This window comes from Bubalus bubalis, chromosome 10 (genome assembly GCF_019923935.1).
Source record: "Bubalus bubalis isolate 160015118507 breed Murrah chromosome 10, NDDB_SH_1, whole genome shotgun sequence".
Lineage (NCBI taxonomy): Eukaryota > Metazoa > Chordata > Mammalia > Artiodactyla > Bovidae > Bubalus > Bubalus bubalis.
This window is the reverse complement of record NC_059166.1, coordinates 17,129,155-17,153,237: the sequence shown is the minus strand read 5'-3', so window position 1 is coordinate 17,153,237 and position 24,083 is coordinate 17,129,155. Positions and strand designations below refer to the sequence as shown.

Sequence of the window (24,083 nt, the reverse complement as noted above, 5' to 3'; positions counted from 1 at the left end):
ACAAATGGAAGCAAGTTTCAGTTCAGTACGTGAAAATTCATTTATTTAGTGGAAACTTACAGTAAAGCACCCCAACACAATGGAAATTCCATAAAATGATTGGTGGTTGGTTTTGTCTCATAGTGAACCTATAGTAGGTTCACATGATCATTTCATTAACCCACAATAATGATTCTACCTTTTTTATAGGATTGTTTAGGACCCCACTCACACATTAAAACCTTGCCATATGCTATATCACTTACAGCTGTCAAACGAGGAGGCTACACTGGGAAATGGGAGACTTTATCATCATGTATTTTCAAGTAGAGGCTGGATGAAAATTTTTTGTTGGGAATCTGTGGATGTGATGATTAAATTTAGGTTGGAGATGCCCTCAAAGATATTGTTCACCTTGGAGATCCTAGAGCCCTCAAAAGAAACTATTTGATAGTTTTCATGAATGAAAGCAGTGAGAATGAACACATTCATAAATTAGGGTTTTATTTATACTACATAAAGCTTATGTTTCTTATTACATCTGGCAGAACTCATCAACTGATAGAAAATGTGACACTATTCAAATGTACTTTCTTTTGCTTATGGTTACAAATACCCTTAAATCAAACCAAAGCTTCAAACTTCAAACTTGTTTCCAGTCCAAGCTAGTATGCTAAGCCTAAATGTCTGGTTCCCTCCCTCTACCGATTATTTACTATAACAATCAAGAGAAATTATTTACATTACTGCTGAAAATTGAGAAGGGTGCCAACAGCATTCATGAAACCTTCAGCTTTTCAGTAGCAGGTAATATGATTAAAGCAGAGGCACAAAGCATTTTCCATTCACTGTACATGGAAAATGTGCCACTTGGGAGCCAGGGTCTCCCAGGAATGAGGATCAACTCTGAGCCCATTCAACGCAAGGATGCTGACCTGCTGAGTGGAATGGGAGGATGCCTCTACTGAGTGAAGAGAAGGACACTGCAGCTTAGGCTGCAGCAAGGTATTCATATAAATGTAAATATAAAGTCAAAAGGACAATTCTTAGGTATATTATTACTGAATCCATGTTTTGACTGTGAGAGAATGTGCATTCACAAATCTAACATGTATATTTCATTTTTTTTTATGAAAAATTATTTACATTAATGGATACAAAGTGGTATGAAAAGAACTATGTCTATTTGAGATTATTGGTACTTTTTCTTTTGACTGCTTTTTCTGTAATGAATGGCTTTTGTAATAACAAAGTTTTAAAAACTAGCCCCAGCAATAAAACTAGAAACTGATTAAAAATTCCTATCAGCAACATTTTTTTTCCTTCTTCGATTCTTTGGAATTCAGTTACTAAATATCTTTAGTCAATTATTTTTTGAGCCAAATATATATATATATACAGAACAACAAATGCATATATATATATATATATATATATTCTATTTTAAAATGTAAACAAAAAAAACTTCAAACCCCCAAAATCCTGAGAATAAGTCAACATAAAAAAATTGAACCTATTTATTGGGCCAGAAAGACAAAAACTTGTAGTTATCTGTTGTTGGAATTGTAAAGTAAATAAATAGAAACTTCCTGTGTAACAGGAGTGATCTTTCATTAAGGTCTTTACAATTCAATGATGCACTTACTCTTAACAGACTTTGGAAAGACAGTATCATAAAACTGTCTCAAAATACTGTGTTAGGTCATCATTAACATTAAAGATAAGGATGGCAAAACTCTTTACTCCAATCACATCATCATACTAGTCTCATACATGTTACCTCTCAAATTTTAGTTGGAAGCTGGCTCACTTACCAATGTCAAATCCTATTTTATTGCACAATGTCCAATTCAGCAATTTTCAACTATGGTGTAAAAAACTATATAAAAGCAAAAATCCTTATGAAAAATGTATTTTGTCTTTTTTCAAGAGAAACAAAGCTGGGTCTAAGGAGGTGAGAGTTCTATTCAAACCCATTCTAATAAAGGAACCCATCAAAACATTTTCACCTTAAAAAAAATTTGAACACTACCAAAAACTGTCATTTTTGCTCTACTCAATTCTTACTGAAGAAAGTTTACTGAAATTATTAAGGAAATAAAATGTTGAAGGGCTGAAGAAATACTTGCAGTAAAGAGAATAAATACTAGTATTGAAAAATGTCACCAGGGAGGGACATACCATACCCCACATACTGCTGATAAAAAGGAAAGGAACCTGTTGGTGGTTTGACATTATTAAGCCCTACAACATCAAAAATGGAGAGTTGGTTCCATGAGCTGTCTAGAATGGTGCTGAAGGCAGTGCATTCATCAGAACAAGGATCCCTCTGATGTTCTGCCACATATTTCAATTCTTTTGCCATGGGTCATCAATCAGACTCCAGCAACTGTTAGAGCATATTCAACTAACAAACTGGGCATCAACATTAACAATAGTTTACGGATGTTCCCCTTGCAAATTTCACATTTTCCAATAACAAAAATTTGCACAGAAATTGGCATTTGAAAGGCTGTAACTGTATGTTTTACCTGAAATCTTTTAGTATCTTCATGAAAAAAGCTGTCTAGTAACATAAATTGCTTCTGCATCCGTTCCACAAACAAGACAAGGACCCAAAACATCCAGACTGTTCACAGACAAAGTCCTATTAGGAAGCAAGCTTGTGATTTCAATACGATCTTTGGCAGGATCAGTGCTGAGCCAGGAGCTTATAAGAGATTGGTGAACATTAGCTTGGTTACTAATGGTATGAGACAAAAAAGTACTATTTCTTCCTCCTGGGAAAAAAAAGAAAATGGGAAAACATTGTTCAAGATCAATTTTATACTAGTAAATCTCTGAAATTCTAATATTTAAAAAATGTAATGATATAAACTTGTTTTAACTCTCAAGAATAACAGGCTGATGATTCCATTATAACACATCACCATTTTTGACCAAAAGCTTCTAAGTCAGTGATATTAAACACTCAAATTTTCATGGGATAACATGGCTTTCAAACTTGAACTCTTCAGCAAAGCACAGGATTAATTTTGACCTTGTCTTCCTATTTATACTTTAATGGAAAGTCTCAGAAATGTAGCAAAATGGCTAGAGGACAAGTAGAATAGATGTAGATAATATGTAGAAACCTAAACGGTTAGAAAAACAAAAAATGAAGTGATCATGAGAAAATTTCTGGATATATTTCTAAAAATATATTTTTCTAAAAATATAATCAACTTGCTGTAGATCTTCTTTTATTCTTGCATTTATTTTAGGTAAATGTTCTTAAAAGTAGACTTTTAGAACACTACCAAATTATAAACTTTTATCTCTGACAGTGCTCTGCATTTAACATAGAATTAATTATTTCAGTTTCAGCCTTCATTTGAAATTTTCTTTCTACTTTTTGCCAGATCAAATAAAGACAGATTTCATTTACTCTCAATAAATGGCTGACACCTACTATATGCCAGGCTTTGTGCTAAGTGCTGGGAATACAAGGTAAAGTCTCTCATACCTTGAAGTTTAAAAATTAGTGGGTTTAAATCTTGCTGATTCTTAAAGCCCAGCTCAACTTCCTTTTCTGAGAAGTCTGTCAAGATGACTCTAGTTCATGCTTCTCTTTTCCTTCCTGGAACCCACAGCACTTGTATGCACTCCTGATAATTTACTATTTGCAACATTTCTTATATCATGATTTAACTTTCTTTGGCCCCTTCTCCTAAATTAAAACTAAGTATTCCTTAAGAGCAGGTTGTATAGATTATTTTACTTTTTCACAGTGTCTAATACTGTTCCTTGTAATACCAGACACAGGATACAGTAAATGACTATTTCCAATCTAACCAGCATTCTTCAAACTATAAAATCTCAAATGCAAGATAGTGGGGCTAGAAGAAGAAATAAAAAACCAAGTGCTTAGCTACTCCTGGGTATTTATTAGAAACTAATAAAACTATTAGTTTCTCCATACATGAAGTTATTAGCACAGGCATACTCCATGGTCTGCACATTCCATACTTTTCCAGAATTTTTATGGAGAAGTTTTGGATTTTTCCTTCTTAGTTTCTGTTTACCTTTTACTGCTCCAATATTACTCTTGAATACTGTGAAAATGAACATTAGAATCACTGTGCAAAGTCTGTCTCCTGGTCCCCCTGCTTCCACTTTTCCAACCCTTTTCCCATACTTGCCAAAGTGGTTGTTTGGAAACATAAGACAGATCACCCCACTTCCCTGCTCAAAATTCTCCAGTGGCTTTCGGTCACGTCAGAACGAAACCTCAACTCCTGCTCCCAGTCTGCACAGTCCTGCTCCTCAGCTCCTTCTCACCATCTACTCCCGCTCCTGCCTGCTGAACTGCAGCCACACTGGCTCTTTTCTGTTCTCAGTCTCAGGCCTTTGGAATTTGGTGTTTCCTCTACCTGGAATGCTTGCCTGTGACTGGTACTTTCATCTCTTCAGGTCTCTGCTCAGATCTTCTCTCCTCTGCCAGGCGGCCCCTCCCCAATTAATTTTTTTTTTTATCATCCTACTCTCTTCACTCTTCTGCATGGTCATCAGGGTATTTGATCCAGTTCTTTTCCGTTTTGCTCTGTCTCCTTTGCTACTTTGCTGTGCTCTACTATGTACTGTAGGAATGAATTCCTTTTTCCAGGCTCCCTTGCCATCTGCCTTCCAGGCAAAGCCTGCGCGTGGGAGATAACTATTGTGGGTGACGAAGGCAGAGAGGCTGTGGGGAGTAGGGTGGGGGTGGGGAAAAGCTCCAGGTTTCTGACAACAACACAGTGATTCCAGCCCCAGCTGAGGTGGCACCTTTTCTGCTGATCCAGAACCAACTCTGACAGCACTTCTAACAGGGCAGTGGAGGTTATTAACAACTGTTCATTTCTGGGCATTCTTCCTCCAGCATCCCTTCCATTCCCTTTTGTTCTTCTAGCCCAACACACATGAAAACAATTCCTTCTAAACCCAGGGTAGTTTCTGCTTTTCTGTTTGGACTTTTACTGAAACATCATCTACTGACTTACTGTCTACTGGAACATTTGCTCTACATGCCTTGAGGCTTTTCTGCTCGCTGTCATGGGCTCTAACACCTAGAAGAGTACCTAGCACATGGCACTTCATAAACATTTGCTGAGTGAATGAACAAAGTTTGCAGTCATAGACAAGCTCAAAAACAGGAAGCTTAGAAAATACCAAAAGTGAAAATAAAAATTCTTTTTGATTTTAAGTGTATAGTTTCTGGATGACCTTTACTTGTGTTATGTCGCTTCAGTCGTGTCCAACTCTTTGCAACCCTACGGACAGTAGCCCACCAGGCTCCTCTGTCCATGGGATTCTCTAGGCAAGAATACTGGAGTGGGTTGCCATGTCCTCCTCCAGGGGATCTTCCCAACCCAGGGATTGAACCTGCACCTCTTAGGTCTCCTGCATTGATAGGCAGGTTCTTTACAACTAGCGCCATCTGGGAAGTCCAACCTTTACTTACCTCTGTCTTTAATCAGGAGACAGAGCCTTTTATTCTGAGAAACCAGTACCTTAATACATAAAGGATCAACTTTTGTCTTGTCATACACCTTTGACAATGTAATATAGGAGAGTGATCAGTGCCTATTCTGTGGCATGAGAGCCCACAACAATGTACTTACAAAGTTAGCCAGCTAATAGCATTTCTAGTCGTCAGCAGTATAGCAGTCAGTAGCTGATAAATTTCATGCCCTGTGATACTAAAATTTACCCTGAGGCCAGAGAAAGGAAACCTTCTGTCACTCCTTAATGTTAAAAATATGAGTATTTCTCACTTGGTATATCAAAATATAATCTCAAGTTGCCCACAAGAATCTTCATTAAAACATTTTACCTTGGTGAAAGAGTGATGACTTCTCAGGTCCGTCTGTGGAGGCATCCCAGTGCCAGAGAGATCCATCTTCAGAACAAGTGAACAGATGATCTGGGTTGGATGGGTGAAAGTGAACTTCCCACACTATGAGATAAGAACCAAGGTTAGTTAAACCAACATCAAAACACTACCTCTAGGCATAGCATCCATTAACCTGCATCACACACCTTCAAACTCTAAGCCTGTGATAAAATCAAAGGCTTCAGTGTCAAAGAGAAGGCATAATATAATGCTCCAAATGGCTGAAACATGTAGATAGGATAAAGACGTCAAGTAAATCTACTCGTGTATTGGGCCAGCAAATGAATGAAAATAAATGCTAGTCATCTGACCTACTGCTTTTTTATATAGAAAAGTACTGGGTTGGCCAAAAAGTGTGTTCAGGTTTTTCCATATCAATTTATGGCAAAACTCGAACAAAGTTTTGGCTAACCCAATATGACAGTGGGATAATTCTGAAAAGATTTTTTGAAAATTGTTAAGTTCTTTGATTTTAAATTCCTATGTCATTAATATTTGAAGGCTTTATTATTGGAAAGGGAGAGAGGGAAGACCATAAGAGCAGTATACAAATGAAGTTCTAAGAGGCAGAATCCAATTTTGGCTCATGCCAAGACTCTGCTCTGTATCACAGAAATAGCAACTAGCTCTCAGCAAGCCAAAACCTGGAAAGGCTTCAAGAATCTGGATCCAGTTTCAGATGAAGGACTTTTAAGAAGCCAACTTAGGACTAGGGGCTCCTTAAGCTCTCAACATTAAGGGAACTTTGTGTGCCAACAGACACCTGGGAACCAAGGACTGGCCAGGATTCCTCAGGAAGGTATCTGCAGCATGAAGGTAAAAAAAGTAGTCTGTAAGCAAGGGTTCTGTGATTCTGGGTTAGGTAGGCTTAGAAAGCACCCAGAATGTAGTATAAAAAGTGCAAGGCACATGTTTGCAAGCTGGCATTTTCATTCTGACAGTTACCACAATTAAACATGCTGCAGAACAAAAAGGTGACCTTCCTCCGGAAAAGAATGTGTTCTGGGTGAGTCCCTGTGTAAAGTACATTTATGCTGTTTCACTAAAACAAAGTAAAACAGAAGAGCCTAATAGAGCCATTGCAGACTGCCCAAATCGAGATACTTATGTATTTATATACTTTTCAATTAGAAAACAAACCTCTAGCCAAGAGTCAAGATGAACTGAAATACATTACAAGCCACTAGTGTGTTCTGCTTAACAATAAAGGCTGGTATTTAAAAATAGGCTGGTGAGAAGAGCTTTGAAAGTTTATAATTCTAACTACCACTGGGTTAGCAACAACAGAATGTGATGCATACCCTATTCATTCCCCCCTCTCCCCGCCCCCCCACCCCACATAGCCCTACCTAGAAGAGGGAAACAGTTTCTATTTGCTTCTTATATATAATTTTTGGAGAAAGAAATGGCAACCCACTCCAGTATTCTTGCCTGGAGAATCCCAGGGACGACGGAGCCTGGTGGGCTGCCGTCTATGGAGTCGCACAGAGTTGGACACGACTGAAGCGACTTAGCATAGCATAACATAGCATCTATAATCTTAAAAACTATTTATCTTCCCCAAGTATTAACAATGTGAAACTTTAGCTTCAAAGTTACAATACTGGTATAATGTTTGCTCTTCCACACTTTTATTCAAGCATTAATACCAACTTTTCGTAAGACAGAATTTAAAACTATAACCCACCCTGACCTGTGGTGATAAAATGAAACATTTCTGTTCAGCCAAAACATCTCCACTAAAATCAAAAGACAAATAAAAAAAGGCAAGAGCCTATATCTTTTGTTCTTGCTAAAAGAAAATAAAAAGGTATAATAATAAATTGAAGAACACACAGACTGACAAATATTAAAAACAACCACCTGCATTTTGCATGGGAAAAGTACATTCTGACATACTGGGTATGACAATATAAACTGGTTATTATTTTTACGTAGAACAATTTGTCAACATGAATAACAGCTTTAAAATTACGCCAACTTTTGGACTCATCAATTCTATTTCTAAAAATTATCCTAAAAAATAAGCACATAAACACATATGGATAATCACTACAGTTTTATGTATAATAAACATGTTAAAGAATGTAAATGTCAAATAAGAAAGGAGTTAATTATTACAAACTTACACAATTCAGTCAAAAGTTCTGCTGTAGAATGATCCATATGTATCATTTATGGAAATTTACTAACACTATGTTGTATAGTTCAGCCACCAAAAACTTAATGTATCTTCACAACACTTACTTTCAGCTTCATGAGCCTTTAGTAGAGACACAGGCATTGTACCTTGTCTAACATCCCAAATACTCAACATTCCATCCTGGCCGCCAGTAGCTACAACGTGCTGCTGGTTGGGATGTCGATCAACACAGTGGAGTGGCACTCGGTCACCAGTCCTTTAACGGGAAATACAATGACTTCAAACAGTGATAAAGTATAATTTATCATTGAATAACCCATGAAACAAGTTTCATCCCAGTAACTAAATGATAATTTTGTGGCTAGGGCTACTGGCTAAACTTATATCATGTCAAAAACCTGATTACATTAAATATACCTCTAACTACTAGAATTCTGAGGGGGAATTAAAGGCTGGAGTTATTCATTCTCTCTTCAATTTGGACACATATGGAACAAGAAAATTTGATGGTAAGATATGCAAAACATTTCCATTTCTTAGCTTTAAAAAAAAATTATATATCAACATAAGCAGCATACTCCTTACTTCTACTCTGTCTTATTTAATGCTTAGTTTACATATATATTTTTCAGTTTGACACATACTATTATCTAGAGAAGGCTGCAAACATAGAAAGGGTATTTCTGCTTAGAAAAAGTATCTTGGACTGTATTTTTCTCCCAATCACATCTAGAGTGTATTATTTCATTATTAATTGGATCACCTGATGAGGAAAAATAAGTTCCCCATTAAATAATATACACTTCAAAAAGAAAATATAAACTTCTGAATCAATACTACAAGTATTTATTAAATGCAGTAAGGTATTATCCACACAGTCAAAGGCTTTGGCATAGTCAATAAAGCAGAAATAGATGTTTTTCTGGAACTCTCTTGCTTTTTCCATGATCCAGCGGATGTTGACAATTTGATCTCTGATTCCTCTTCCTTTTCTAAAACTAGCTTGAACATCAGGAAGTTCATGGTTCATATATTGCTGAAGCCTGGCTTGGAGAACTTTGAGCATTACTTTACTAGCATGTGAGATGAGTGCAGTTGTGTGGTAGTTTGAGCGTTCTTTGGCACTGCCTTTCTTTGGGATTGGAATGAAAACTGACCTTTTCCAGTCCTGTGGTCACAGCTGAGTTTTCCAAATTTGCCGGCATATTGAGTGCAGCACTTTCACAGCATCATCTTGCAGGATTTAAAATAGCTCAACTGGAATTCTATCACCTCCACTAGCTTTGTTCGTAGTGATGCTTTCTAAGGCCCATTTGACTTCACATTCCAGGATATCTGGCTCTCGGTCAGTGATCACACCACCGGGATTATCTGGGTCGTGAAGATCTTTTTTGTACAGTTCTTCTGTGTATTCTTGCCATCTCTTCTTAATATCTTTTGCTTCTGTTAGGTCCATACCATTTCTGTCCTTTATTGAGCCCATCTTTGCATGAAACGTTCCTTTGGTATCTCTGATTTTCTTGAAGAGATCTCTAGTCTTTCCCGTTCTGTTGTTTTCCTCTATTTCTTTGCATTGATCGCTGAAGAAGGCTTTCTTATCTCTTCTTGCTATTCTTTGGAACTCTGCATTCAGATGTTTATGTCTTACCTTTTCTCCTTTGCTTTTCGCTTCTCTTCTTGTCAAAGCTATTTGTAAGGCCTCCCCAGACAGCCATTTTGCTTTTTTGCATTTCTTTTCCATGGGGATGTTCTTGCTCCCTGACTCCTGTCAAATGCCAAAGCCTTTGACTGTGTGGATCACAATAAACTGTGGAAAATTCTGAAAGAGATGGGAATACCAGACCACCTGATCTGCCTCTTGAGAAATTTGTATGCAGGTCAGGAAACAACAGTTAGAACTGGACATGGAGCAACAGACTGGTTCCAAATAGGAAAAGGAGTACGTCAAGGCTGTATATTGTCACCCTGTTTATTTAACTTATATGCAGAGTACATCTGCGAAACGCTGGACTGGAAGAAACACAAGCTGGAATCAAGATTGCCGGGAGAAATATCAATAACCTCAGATATGCAGATGACACCACCCTTATGGCAGAAAGTGAAGAGGAATTAAAAAGCCTCTTGATGAAAGTGAAAGAGGAGAGTGAAAAAGTTGGCTTAAAGCTCAACATTCAGAAAACGAAGATCATGGCATCTAGTCCCATCACTTCATGGGAAATAGATGGGGAAACAGTGGAAAACAGTGTCAGACTCTATTTTTCTGGGCTCCAAAATCACTGCAGATGGTGACTGCAGCCATGAAATTAAAAGACGCTTACTCAGTGGAAGGAAAGTTATGACCAACCTAGACAGCATATTCAAAAAGAGACATTACTTTGTCAACAAAGGTTTGTCTAATCAAGGCTATGGTTTTTCCAGTGGTCATGTATGGATGTGAGAGTTGGGCTGTGAAGAAAGCTGAGTGCCGAAGAATTGATGCTTTTGAACTGTGGTGTTGGAGAAGACTCTTGAGAGTCCCTTGGACTGCAAGGAGATCCAACCAGTCCATTCTGAAGGAGACTGGCCCTGGGATTTCTTTGGAAAGAATGATGCTAAAGCTGAAACTCCAGTACTTTGGCCACCTCATGTGAAGAGTTGACTCACTGGAAAAGACTCTGATGCTGGGAGCGATTGGGTGCAAGAGAAGGGGACGACAGAGGATGAGATGGCTGGATGGCATCACTGACTAGATGGACGTGAGTCTCAATGAACTCCGGGAGTTGTGATGGACAGGGAGGCCTGGTGTGCTGCAATTCATAGGGTCGCAAAGAGTCGGACACGACTGAGTGACTGATTGATCTGAAGGTATTATCAAGCCCATCAAATTATACAATTGATCTTGAACAACATGGGTCCACTTACATATGAGTATTTTTCAATAATAAATATACATTGCTACATGATCTAAGGTTGGTTGAATCTGGGAAGGTGGAACCTTCGGTACAGAGGATTCCTGGTATATAGAGTGCCAACTATAAAGTATACATGGATTTTCGAGTGTATAGAGGGTCAATGACTCTAATGCTTATATTGTTCAAGGGTCAACTGTATTTGCTTTATCAAAGTTAATCAGAAATTACTGTTAACATGCAATTGAAATACAATATAGTTTATAAAGTCAGTTGCTACAAATAATCAAACAAATTTGCTTTACACTACTGACATTACAAATCAAAACTTACAGTGATAATATCTGTGTGGGCTCATTTCCTTGTTGTCTAAAATCCCATATTTTTAACTGTCCAATTGAATTTACTGTAAGGATCTCAGGAGTTCGAAGGAAGGTTACAGCATGGAGTGTACTGCTATCTGCATTGTCTGTAAATTAAGAAAACCGCAGTGTATGTTAACAGGGCACCACTTTTCCATGAATATCTTAAACAGCGTTCCCTCTGTTGACTGAAAAATTACAAGTGTAATTTTAAATAAGTCACAATTTTATTTTTATGGAAAAATATAGGAACATATGTTAAAATGGACTCTCCTTTGATAGAAAAATTATATTACTCACAGGACATCTGAACTGTTTTCCAAATTGAGGACTAAGTTTTCATATACTTCTCTATTTCCACTTAAGAGTACTACCCTCCATGTCTGAGACAGCTGTTCAAGTTTCTTTATAATCCAATTTTATCTCCCACCACTGCTTCACCCTAGACAACCTAGACATCATGTTAAAAAGCAGAGACATTATTTGCTGGCAAAGGTCCATCTAGTCAAAGCTACGGTTTTTCCACTAGTCAGGTATGGATGTGAGAGTCGGACTATAAAGAAAGCTAAGTGCTGAAGAATTGATGCTTTTGAACTGTGATGCTGGAGAAGACTCTTGAGAGTCCCTTGGACTGCAAGGTGATCAAACCAGTCCATCTTAAAGCAGATCAGTCCTGAATATTCATTGGAAGGACTGATACTCAAGCTGAAGCTCCAATCCTTTGGCCACCTGATGTGAAGAACTGACTCACTGGAAAAGATTCTGATGCTGGGAAAGATTGAAGGCAAGAGAAGAAGGAGATGACAGAGGATGAGATGGTTGGATGGCATCACTGACTCAATGGATATGAACTTGAGCAAGCTCCAGGAGTTGGTGATGGACAGAGAAGCCTGGCGGGCTGCAGTCCATGGGGTCGCAAAGAGCACCTGAACTCAACTGCTTCACCCAGAACCTCCATTCTGTTGGGCCAAACACCACAGCTTCCTACAGAGCTCATTCTGACCCTGTATTATTCTGCTGACTCATCTCAAATCGATTCATCTTTATCCTTATCAGCTCTCTCTTCTGCCATGAAGTTCTTCCTGTTTGCCTTAATGTTCCTTCTGTTTTTTCTAGTGTGTCTAAGCTTATACATCTTTATTTAGTATATACTTAAAGACTTGTTTTGTGACCCTCCTCCCAGCTGTCACCAGGCCGGCAGTCTTTCAAAGCTAAACAAATGGTATTCCTCAGAACTAAAATAATAATAATACAAAAAACTGATTCATGGGCTCAATCCATAGAAGTTCTAATTCAAGAGGTCTAGGGTGATGGGCTGTTAAAAATCTCCTCAGGCAAGTCTGTGCAAAATATGGTTGAGAACTACTACACTAGTCAGACATGATTTAGCAACTAAACCACTACCACTGCACTAAATAATCCTTCTAAAACATGATGTGGGTACATTACCCTTTGCTCAAAAACTTTCAATGGCTCCTTAGCTGTCTACCTAATAAAGTGTATTAGATTCTTCACAACCTGACTGCAATCTACCTTTCTTGTTTCATCTCTCAATTCTCCTATACAAACATCTAAAGTCAGGTCAAACTACACTTTCTGTCATTCTCTGAATGGCCTTACCCGGCCTCTATGCTATTCCCTTTATCTGGTGTGCCACTTCTCAGTATTATTTATGGTCTAGAATCTAGATTAAATGAATTGCCCTGCCCCTCAATTCTTTATCCGATAATTCCTTCCAACCATCCTCCCCATAAATTTCTCTTTCTTCTACTCAGTCCTTCATACAGGCCTTATCAACATACCATCTTGATAAAGGGATCCTGCTTTGTATATTTCTAAATCCCTCAAACATTAAACCCCTGGCATTGCACATGGGAAGTGCTCAATTACTATACGATAGACCAAAGAAAGATAATTTTTCTTACCGATAGTTCTTACAGCTTCCTTGTGATCAGCTCTGAAGAGATTTATCCGACCATCTTCTCCAACTGTGACCACCTCTGGGCTGTTGCACACAACACCTGTGCACGGTGCACTGCTGCAGGAAGGGCTGCCTGGACCCGTGTGGGAGTGAGCTGCTGCCCACTGCTGGCTGGCTGACAGAGTCTAGGTGTCAGAAAGGAGGCTATGACTAATTAAAGCAAAGCTCCCCCAAATTAGCACTTTCCCCAACTACACTATTATTTTAAAACTTTGTTTCATACTTTTCTAGAAAAACAGTACTCTTTTCCCTTTGTATTTCAAAGTATTAAGGTCTAGGAAATACTTCCATTAAAGCTCTGTATTCACCAGATTAGATTCCAAAGAAACACTGTTTAATAACATTCCAAACTTATCTCAAACTAAAGAAACAGTTTTTAAGTATCAGGTAATTATGTGTTCAAAGACAATTCTAAAATCTTAAGGGAACTGATCTACATTGAAGAGAGAAATTTCTGCAGGGCTTTCCAGATGATTCTATTAAGAATAACGTTTAACTAGATCTGGGTCTTACACTTACTAGGCGTGCCTACTAGTAAGATGACCTTTATTAATATCCAAATCTAAATAAGCATTCTCTTCCAGCAACTTAAAACTGTTAACTTCAAGTGGGCCCATTTTAAAGGACTACCCTTACCACTATGCTCTAAAGGTCAGCACTCTTAGCCTTTGACATACAAGAAAGGCATAGAAAAAGTGTCAAGCCTTCATAGAGTGTGTCTTTCCTTCTAATTAAAACCTCGGTTCTGTTCACAGAAGCAAAGTAGCTGTTCCTGCTCCCTCTCATGATGTCTGAGCTAGAAAGTGCTCTTTCTTCAGAAAACCAGAGGATCTTAAAAGAGAGTTACAGGAAAATTATTTGCCAGAATACCATATTGTTACATGGAACCTAAGAAAACTGAAGAGTTACTCAATTTCAATGAAAGTTCACACAAAAATGGTTCTAGAATTAGTCAACTAAAAGATGGATAATAAAATGATATTTCCCCATCTTTTTTATAGTTTTTGAGACAATAAAACTTTATTATTTGTCACTATTAAGTACAGCCTTCTTTAAGCCTTCCTAAAAATAATTAAAATGCAAACTGAGTTTTCAAAGAAAAATTGTTTACCTGGTTATTTGGATGGTGGAGGAAAATTGTCACACATCCTGTCGATGAAGCAGCTACAATTCTTTCCTGGTCCAAAAACTAAACAGAAAATTCCTGCATGTTATAAATTCATAAATATCAGCAGGGAGGAAGCCCATTTATCTAACTCAATTAGCAGTGTAACAATTTTAAAATGCAAAGAACCTACAAATGCTAAGCAAATAAAATGCCAAAGTCAAAACTGCTATACAAATAAAAGTATTTTCATGAAGAATAAACAACAATAATTTTTCCCCCTAAACCTGTTCATCTACAATTGATTTAATTTTGTACAACTACCATAAAGGTTTAGGAAAGTATAATTCCCAGGGGCCAGGCAGCTTTCCACAGAAGAAAATGCAGGGACTCTGAAGTCTTACAGATCAGAATTTGAAAACTTAATTCCGTTCCCACCACTTATAACCCGATTTGAAACCTTGGCCAAGTTAAGTTCTCCAAGCCTTGGTAAACTTGTAAAACGAGAATTCAAAAAGCAGAAACATGTAAAGTGCCTTGCATAGTATTTGTCATATAATTCATGCTCAAAAGATCTTAGTTTTCTCATAAGAGAGATAGCAATACCTGATTCACCAGCATTCCATGAGAATGAAATTAACTCATGTAAACACAGCTTGGCACATAGTAGATGGTCAATTAAACAAACAAGCTACGATTAACTTCACATCCCCTTCCCCTAACCAGCTATATGACATGGCAAATCATAACCTACAGAGAATTCAAGTTTTTGTAAACCCGGGGTAAGACTAGACAAACTGTAAGGTCCTTTACATCTCTCAATGTATTACTCTCAATTTTTTAAAAGTTAGCTCTTGGATATTACAACAGACGTACTTGTAAATCCATTACATCACCATCATGTTTGATACTGCACAATAATTGATGGTCTCCTTCAAATCCTCCATCAGAATCCAAGTTTCCAAAATCTCCAATAGACCACATTGAAACATAATTTTCCTGAAAAGCAGAAAATTTCATTTTGAGATGAAATATACGTCAAACTCCCCGAAATTGAAATGTGCACTGCCTTCAATCAACCCTGCTTTAAAAGTATCCCGGGCAGACGGCATAATAATCATTAAAAACACAAGAAACGAGGCCACTGATGGCTCTCAGATATAAGGCGACCGAGCGTGAGACGTGCATTCGGGAGAGAGAGAACCGCGCTAGAAGCTACGAAACAGGAGTTCGCGCGCTGGCTGCCGGGGGCGCGGTTCCTGGAAGGAAGGAGATAGCAGGGACTCCAGGCCGGGCGCAGGGGTACCTCATTGTCCCAAGAGCCCGTGGCGAAAGTCTCCGCTGTCTGCAGGCTCCCTGGAGGTAATGGTCGCCAACGAGTCTTGCTGATTTTCTGTGACACAAACTTAGCATAAATTTCCTCCATGCTGAGAGGAACCCAGGCAGGCACAGCACGAAGTACAGCGCGCGCCACTCAGCCCCGCCCCTTCTCGCAGAGCCCTGATTGGACCGGACCTTACGAGGGACGGTGGCTGCAGAGAGCCAATTCTCCTCCGTCGGCAGTGCGGGAACGAACAACCCGGCCTCAAACGCGAAGAAGATGCGAAGGCCTTCCTCATCAAGGCGGCTCTGAACCAAGGCAAGAGCATGCCAGTCCTTGTGCTGTAGGACCAGCTTCTCATCTGCAAAATCGGTATAGGAACACTGAGACAATACATTGGCGCAAAAGAATTTGTAATGTAAAGACAAATTTAAGAGCAAAAACAAAATAAAAGCAATGCAAGAGAAACAAGCTAGCAGCCACACCTAAGCAGGCTTGCATTTCACCGCGCATAGAAAAGATGAAAAATCCTTAAATTCTGGTGGAAATACGTCCATTAACGTACCAATGTATTATTAAAAACCTCTCCCTCCCTCTCCCCCCAAGCAAGTACTTTTCTTCAATGGTAACACACACTGTCAGAAACTGGAGTTGTAATTCTGAAGACCCCCAGTTCCAATTTTGAGTCCCAAACTGACTAATTTATTCCTAATATTGAAGTAAAGAATGCTGCTTCGGTTATTATCGCAGAATCCCACGAAATAGTTAATATATAAGTATATTTTGGATTGGATACTTACATAGACACCACATTTGCCAGGGTCTCGTTAGAACTAAAATTTGAGCATTGTTGCTGACGCTGTAGCATCAATGTCTTTACATAGCTTTGTTTCCTTCCTTAAAAGTTTATTGGGACTAAATGATGACTGGATCCTTCCAGTCTCCGTTCTGATTAGGAGTCAGCAAGTTGGATTCTACTGGCAATGTTCCTTGTCAGTTTCTCACTCAGTGTCTTGCATAGCTGATAGCAGCAAAGCCGGGGTCCAGTCTAATGGTGGAATTTGTGAGGCTTAAATAGCTAAAAACGCACACTTGTGTTAGGATAAAAACATAGTCGCCATAGGCTACTGTAATATTTTTAAGCAAGTGCATTATCCTAAGGAGCAAAGCATTCTCGATGCTCCACCCTCCAACCCGTGTCTCAGTATTCTTCCACTCTCTGAATTTGTGCTTTAGAGCTGAGAACAAATCAGGGTCCCAAAGTCTCTGCTAACCAGACACTAAATGTACTTGTTAGCTAGAGCCTGGAGTACTCAGGTTAGAGAGGACGTTTGCCCTCGGTTTAAGATATTCAGTCTCCAGCATAAGGAGCTCTGAGTCTAACCGACCTAAATATATTAGTCATTGATTGGGTTGGGTGAAGGCAGGACGGAGGAAGCCCACCGTTTAACAATCTGGACAGCTATAGGAGCAGACCCGCCACTCGCGGCGGGTCTGCACCCAGCGACGACTGCAGAGCCACCGGCAGCCTCGGAACTAGACCCGCCCTGCCATCCCGCCACCGCTCTCGGTGACCAGAGCCGCAGCGAGGCACGCGGCCGACCGCGCTGGGGCCCACCCCGCCTGACCGCAGGGCAAAACCAAGCAAGGAGGCGCTGCGCAGCCCGAGGGCTCAGAAAGGCCACGCAGTGGCGGCGGTGACGCTGACTCAGCGAGGGCAAGCCGCCAGACTCGGGCAGCCGCAGCGGCCCCTCGCCCGGGCGGCGGGGCGCGAAGCCACCCCCGCCTCCGGCCCCACCCGGCCGCGCCCGAGGCCGCGCGGCGTCACAGAGCGCATGCGTGCCGCGGGGGATGCCGGGAGCGCGCAGTGGCGGCAGCGGCGACGACGGCAGTAACAGCGGCGGCTCCAGCGGGGACGAGAACGGGGCGGTGACCGTGTGGGAGGTGGTCTCACTTTTGGGGAAGCTGCTGGGCACCGTCGCCGTACTGAAGGTGGTTCTGTACCTGCTCCGGGTGTGCTTAGCGATGGCCTGGAAATCCGGCGGCGCCTGCCACTCGGAGCTAATCCACAACCTCCGCAGTAAGTGCCACCCCCGCCGGGTGTGGGGCAACCGGGGAAGGCCAGGCCTGGTCCGGGTCCCCTGGGGCCGCCCGGGACGTTCTGTCTACTCCCCGTGCCTGCTTGAGGGCTTCGGCGCACGGTTGCACTCGCGGTCCCGAGCAGCGATCGCTGGTGATTGCCTCCCCCGGGACCTGTCACTCATCGGCGATGTGGACTGGAATCAGAGAAGGAGCCCGGGGCCGCTGCTCTTGGGGCGGGGGCAGGCATCTCCCCACGGGCCTGGGGGACGGGGCTGGGGGCGCACAGGTAGCGGGGCTGTCACTCGAGTCCGTCGCCTCCCGGTTCAGGTCCAGCGGGCGAGGGGCGCGCCCTGGGGTGGAGGAGGGGGGAGTGGAATATTGGCTAGACCTCCGAGAGACAGGAGCTGGAGCTGGGAGGACTCCGCCCTCGACCCCCGCGTCCTCACACCTACTCCTCGCGTCCTAAATCGATATAGCTGCAAGCTTTCTCGCCTATTCTGCCTGCCCCCCCCCCCCACCCCCAATCCCCCGCCCTCCGTTTTTTCCCCTGGCGGGAGATGCCACCGTCTGATACTGGCGAGGGGAGGGAGAGGAAGATGAGAGTTGCTGTCACTGCGGATGCTGGGAGAAATTTCTGGGACGGCTGTCCATTGGAAAGCTTCGTAGGGAGCTGAGGGAGGAAGGAGGAAGGATGCTCTCCTTGAGAGACTTGTGTTTCAGGAGCCTTCAGAGGTCCTGGAGATCCGGCGGACCATTGTGTTCTGCGGCCCCTTTTCACTTTTATCAGGGCCATCGTATGCTTTAAAAGCTGTGCATGGAAGTTTTCTCTACACCGTTGCCTTTAGTTATTGTATTCCTTCCTCTGATGATAATTTTAGGGTGGGATGAGTGCTGTGTCACTTTCTTTTTTTAAATTGAACTATAGTGTCGCCGTCTGGTCGGGAGACCAGAACCGCAGTCTATAATACTCTCTCTCTGGTTAGAATTTATAGCACTCTTCTTTGCCACTGACTTTGCAAATAATCTCTACCGTGCCACGTGGTATTTTTAATTGTTATAGGTTGTTTAGCTTTTCGCGTGTCATGTTTTCGAATTCGATTTGTAACCTCCTTGAAGGCCGGGACTTTTTTTTTTTTTTTAGTATCTTTGAATCCCCTCATCTTAATAATCATTACTTTTTAAAAAAATAAATGCCAGTTAAGTATATATTATATGCTTGGATCTAGGCTAGGAATACTAAGATTAGTGAGAGAAATAAGTAACATTGGCTGACACATGGTTAGTACTTAATGTTAGTCATTTTTTTTTTTTTTCTAAACACAATGTTCCAAAGTTGGAGATTGTGTCCTTAGTGTTTAGTAAAGAATGTTTGAGGAGGATACGGCACCCCACTCCAGTATTCTTGCCCTCCAGAGAATCCCATGGACAGAGGAGCCTAATGGGCTACAGTCCACGGGGGTCGCAGAGTCCGGACATGACTGAAGCAACTTAGCTATATATATATATATGTGTATATATATATATATATATATGTATATATATATATATATATATATACACACACACACACACACACATACATACATACATACATATATATATACACACATATATATATGTTCAAAGAATGTTTAGGTTTAAAAGCCCTGTCTAACATTGCCAGTATTCACATTATGGAAGGATACTTGATTGGAAATGGAAATATATGTGCAGTATCAGTGTTAAGAGTAATTTAGGTTCTCATAGACCAGAAGTTCAATATGTTGTAAATATTTTAATAAAACTTCTTAAAATTATCTAGTGCCTACACACCTGAAACATTCTGTACTTGAATTCTGATTAAGTAATTTTCCACCAGCAGGTTATCTCAGTAAACACTTGGCTGTGGCAGAAATTTGTAATCAATCAGGCTCTTGAAGACTCTCCTTTTTGGGCCAAATTTGTAGTAAGCCAAAACTAGATCTTTTCCCAGTGGTTTTGTAATCGATTTAATGTATTGCATTAAATGTATTCTTAGCTGAAATTTCTAAGGATGTTTTCCTATCAGAAAATTTAATGAGAAATATTTAACATATATGGATGTTGATACTTAGTTTTATACTAGTTCTATGACTAGTAAGAGGAAATAGTGTAGGCAGATTGTTTAGCCTTTTTCATAACGCTTTTGCAACTTTAGTTTCAACTTCTTGCTGAATTAATTTGAGCCAATAGATTTCATATTTATTTAATAGTTCACTAATAACACTAGTATTTGCTCACATAAAAATTTCAGTTGGCACACACTGAAAATTTCTCACTCTTTCCTGGTAATTGCACCACTGTGTATTCTTCCTCACTTAAAGGCTTCTATAATGCTGATACTGAAGTGAATATGGATCTGCAAATTGGAAGAGGAAGCAAATTACAGTTTTATTTTTTTTAATCAAATAAGGTTCATGATTGGTTTCATTTTAATATTTTATATTAATTTTATTGAAAATACCTACTGAGGTGTTTCTTCTACAAGACATGATAGAAGTATGATTTCACAGTTGATATTTATAGATTATTTTAGATTGTAATGATACATTCATAATATCTCATAGCTTATGTTTGTATTGATAACTGCTCTTAAGTGACTGCCAACCGTGGTCCAAAACTTTAGCATGCCTCAAAATCTGCTGGATCACCCGGAGAGCTTGTTAAAACAAATTAAGACCGATTGCTGGGGCTCAAGAATTCACATTTCCGACAAGCTCCTAAGTAATATGCTGCTGCTGTTCTGGAGACCACACTTTGAAGATCACTGATGTAGAGAACTGAAAATTATAAGACTAAACCCTGCCAGTGTTTCGGTTGAATCATTTTTATACTTTCAAATAAAATTTTAGGGAAAAAATCTGTAGCAGGCCTGCCCAGCAGAGCTGCCTGTCGTGTCGGTATCTGTGCCATTCAGTACTGTGGCCACTAGCTACATGGGGCGCTGAGCATTTGAAATGTGAGTGCACCTGAAGAACTGGATTCTGTGTTATTTAAATTAACTCTGATACCACATGTTGGACATCACGGGTCTTTAGAAATGGAAAATAGATATTTTATGGCTGTAGACTGATAACGTGCTCATGAAATGTTAATTCAAAATAACTTAGAGCCTGTTTAATCCAGGGAATGTGACAATTAATGTTTACATTAGGGTTTATTTTCTACTTTTATTGGGATAATTTTATGCCGTGGTGAAAGGAGAAGAAGGAGGCAGGAGTGGATGAGATTGAGAGGTTGTCTGCTAGAGCAGGGATGTCCAAACCAAAGTGTTTGTGAAAGATTGACTCTGACTAGACTTCAAATACTGTATTGGTCGCTTAAAACAATGCTAATAATTGTTCTTTTACGTATTTTGTTGTTGTTGTTGTTAAAAAAATTCAGTCCACTACCCTAACACATCAGTTGTTTCTAACTATATGTCCTTTGCAACCTTGAGTGTGCCATTTGCGCGTATAATGTATGTATAATCTGTGGAAACAGTCAACTGACATTTGACTATCTTCTATGTCCCATACACTGGGGATACAGCAATGAGAAGCAAACATCTATTCTCTCTTGAAGCTTACTTCTTGTGGGAGCAGACAAAGAAAATATATGTCACATGATAAGTGGCAAAGTAGAGAAAGAGGATAGGGAGTATGGGGTGGTAGGTTTGCAGTTGTAGGGGAGAAGGCCTCACTAAGGTGTCATTTGAGTAAAGATTTGATGAAGAAGAAGAAATTCAAGCCATGCAGATAGAGCTGGGGGACAGGCATACTAGACAGAGAAAATAGAATGTGCTAGATTTGGACTTGGGGTGTAGGAGAAAGACTGATGTCAAGGATATGACACAAGGTTTTAGACCTGGGCAATGGGAACAATTTACCATTTTCTGAGTTGGAAATAATAAGTGAGTGAGCCGCAGGGATTTGGAGATGGGGTGTGCTAGGAAGTGTGGGAGAGTAGGAGTTTATTTGGGGAAATGTTTGGTTTCAGTTGCTTAATAAAACATTAAAGTGAAGACCCTTAATAGGCATTTAAATTTTTAAAAGTTTTTAGCCTTTGTATCCTTCTTTATTTCTACAAATAAATTGAAATCATTTTCTTACTCTGTTTGGAGTGTCAGTTCTTAGCCACTAACAGCATAACTAGTGGAAAAGAGAATATTAGTTTTATCATGTGCATTCATGGGCTAAGTGTAACAGGTAATAAAATGCTAAGTGACTCTTTTTTAGAAATTTGGGCCTCACTTAGAATCCAAAAAACACTTCCTTGTTTTAACTTATGTCAGTCTTATGGTTACACCCTGGTAAGTAAACGTACAGTATACTGACTAAAATTTAATAGAAAAACTTTTGAGGAAGAATTTTAATATCAGTGTGTCTACTTAAATTTAACTAAAATTAAAAATTCAGCTCCTCAGTCATACCAACCACATTTCATGAGCTCAGTGGCCATATGAGGTTAGGGGCTAGACTGAACAGTGCAGATGCAGAACATTTCAATCATCATAAGAAGTCCTTTGGAGCAGCACTAGATCTAGATGATAGATTATATTACATTCTATTCAGTGTGATCTTAGTTCATTCTGTTGTGCTGTTCCACGTATTTTTATTAGTATTGCACTTAGTTAAGACCAACAAGCGTAGTTAAAACCTACGCTTTAAGTGTAGCAGTGAAATACTGAAGATTTTCAGACAAGAGTGGTCAAGATGACAAGTGCACCAGCATCTTACATGATGGTTTGATGAAATGGAGGTGGTTTGATGTAGCAATGAGAAAGCTAAAGAGAGCAGTAGTGTTTATTTTAAAATTAATTTTTATTGGAGTAGCTTTACAATGTTTTGTTAATTTGCTGCTGGGCAACGAAGTGAATAGTTGTACATATATCCCCTCTTTTTTCAATTTCCTTCCCATTTAGGTCACCTTAGAGCATTGACTAAAGTTCCTTGTGCTATACAGTCGATTCTTGTTAGTTACCTGTTTTATATGTAGTAGTGTGTATATGTCAATCCCGATCTCATCCCCTGCTCCCTAGCAGTGTTTACATATTTGAAGGAAATCATGTAGTGAAGGGTCAAACCAGGACAGATGGGAGGCAGATTTTTGACTCATTATAAGGAAGCACTCACAAAGCAATCCTAACAAAGATTTGGCTTTGAAAAACTTTTTTCTGTCACTGGATATGTTGAAGCAAAGAATGATCGACCATTTCATTGTAAGCGATATCGTGAAAGAGATTTGTCCTCGGCTTTCACTACGTGGTAGACCTCTGAGGACCCTTCCAAATCCAAGATTCCATAATTTTAATCACTTCATGGTTTGTATGAAATCACATGTGGGGAGTGTATATGTGTGTGTGTGTTATAGGAGAGAGCCAGAGAAGTTAACATTTGGTTACCTATATTTTAGAGTTTTGCATGACATTTTATTTTGTCAGAAATGTTAAGGAGTCCAAGGAACATGCTCTTTTGAGAAGTAGCGTCAGAACAGATAACTGTGTATCTATTAAGAGTGATAATGGTTTAGAGAAAGATGTATTTTTAATAATCTCTGATATTTAGATGATATGCTTTATCATAACTTGGTATCACTTAAAATTTTTCTTTGATTATGGTTTACTATATAATTTTAAATTAATCCCTTTCAGACTTTCTGTACGGAGAATATCTCAGGTTCTACTTACCTCCTTTCAATGCCTAATCGTTCTAGATGGGAAGTAAAAGGGAACCATTTTGTTGATTTCTTTCTGTTCTCCCTGGCATTTTGTTAGTGGGGAAGAAATAGAGAGTAGTTGATTAACAAATGCTCAAGTCATAAAACTAATACAATAATGTAATAGTTCTTTTTTTGAGATTTAACTCTGTAACAAGTTACAGAAACTTAGTTTCTGTATGACTTGAAATCCATCTGTAGCCTGTTTTCTTATCTGTGTTTTCAGTGCTTCATACCAGCACAGGATCTTTTTTTTCCATCTCTGCCAGGATTGCTTCCAGTCTTTTGTTCTCCCAGATCAGAAATCTTGTAATAGTTATTGATTCTTTCAGATTGTCCCGAGATTAACTCAGTAGTTATTACAGATGTCTTTCACGGCCAACCCTTTCACTGTATTTTCATTGATTGTACCCTAGCCTAGGCTCTTAGTTCTTACTTGGAGTGATATACCTCCAAGTGTCTGATTGGTCATCTCACTTTGAATTTCTGTCCGCTCAGGTTCATGCTACGCCTTGCACTGATTGTCTTAGTATACTGCTCTCTGTTTTGTCACTGTTCTGCCAAGATTTCTGTGGCTTACTGTACCAGTTGGAAAT

At 39.6% G+C, this 24,083-nt stretch overlaps 2 protein-coding genes across 5 annotated transcripts in view; one reads left to right on the top strand and one right to left on the bottom strand.

Moving 5' to 3' along the window:
- Nucleotides 1–15: 15 nt before the first annotated feature.
- NUP43 (nucleoporin 43) lies at nt 16–17,386 on the bottom strand. 3 transcript variants are annotated; one of them, XM_025294399.3, is made up of 11 exons: nt 17,134–17,386; nt 16,491–16,768; nt 15,885–16,051; nt 15,676–15,762; nt 15,246–15,368; nt 14,376–14,453; nt 13,209–13,389; nt 11,255–11,390; nt 8,138–8,289; nt 5,831–5,953; nt 16–2,759 (listed from the first exon to the last, which is right to left on the bottom strand). In XM_025294399.3, the coding sequence occupies exons 2-11, from the start codon at nt 16,501–16,503 to the stop codon at nt 2,530–2,532; spliced, it is 1,290 nt and encodes a 429-aa protein (XP_025150184.1). In that variant the 5' UTR covers nt 16,504–16,768; nt 17,134–17,386; the 3' UTR covers nt 16–2,529. The 3 variants fall into 3 exon arrangements, with proteins under 3 accessions (XP_025150184.1, XP_006080337.1, XP_006080338.1); XM_006080275.4 differs by having other exon boundaries at nt 16,491–17,386; XM_006080276.4 differs by lacking the exons at nt 15,885–16,051; nt 16,491–16,768; nt 17,134–17,386 and having other exon boundaries at nt 15,676–15,866.
- Nucleotides 17,387–17,519: 133 nt separating this feature from the next.
- Nucleotides 17,520–24,083, top strand: part of PCMT1 (protein-L-isoaspartate (D-aspartate) O-methyltransferase) — a 42,874-nt gene continuing 36,310 nt past the window's right edge. For both annotated transcript variants that reach the window (XM_006080271.3, XM_025294400.2), the window contains exon 1: nt 17,520–17,770. In XM_006080271.3, coding sequence (XP_006080333.1) covers nt 17,542–17,770 — 229 coding nt within the window. In that variant the 5' untranslated portion in view covers nt 17,520–17,541. The remainder of the gene's footprint in view (nt 17,771–24,083) is intronic.

Excerpts from the sequence above, each read along its gene's own strand:
- NUP43 (XM_006080275.4), bottom strand. Across the intron at positions 11,391-13,208 it reads GGAAGCTGTAAGAACTATCG|ACAATGCAGATAGCAGTACA; the intron begins GTAAGAAAAATT and ends CTTAATTTACAG. Across the intron at positions 8,290-11,254 it reads CCCACACAGATATTATCACT|GACTGGTGACCGAGTGCCAC; the intron begins GTAAGTTTTGAT and ends TTCCCGTTAAAG.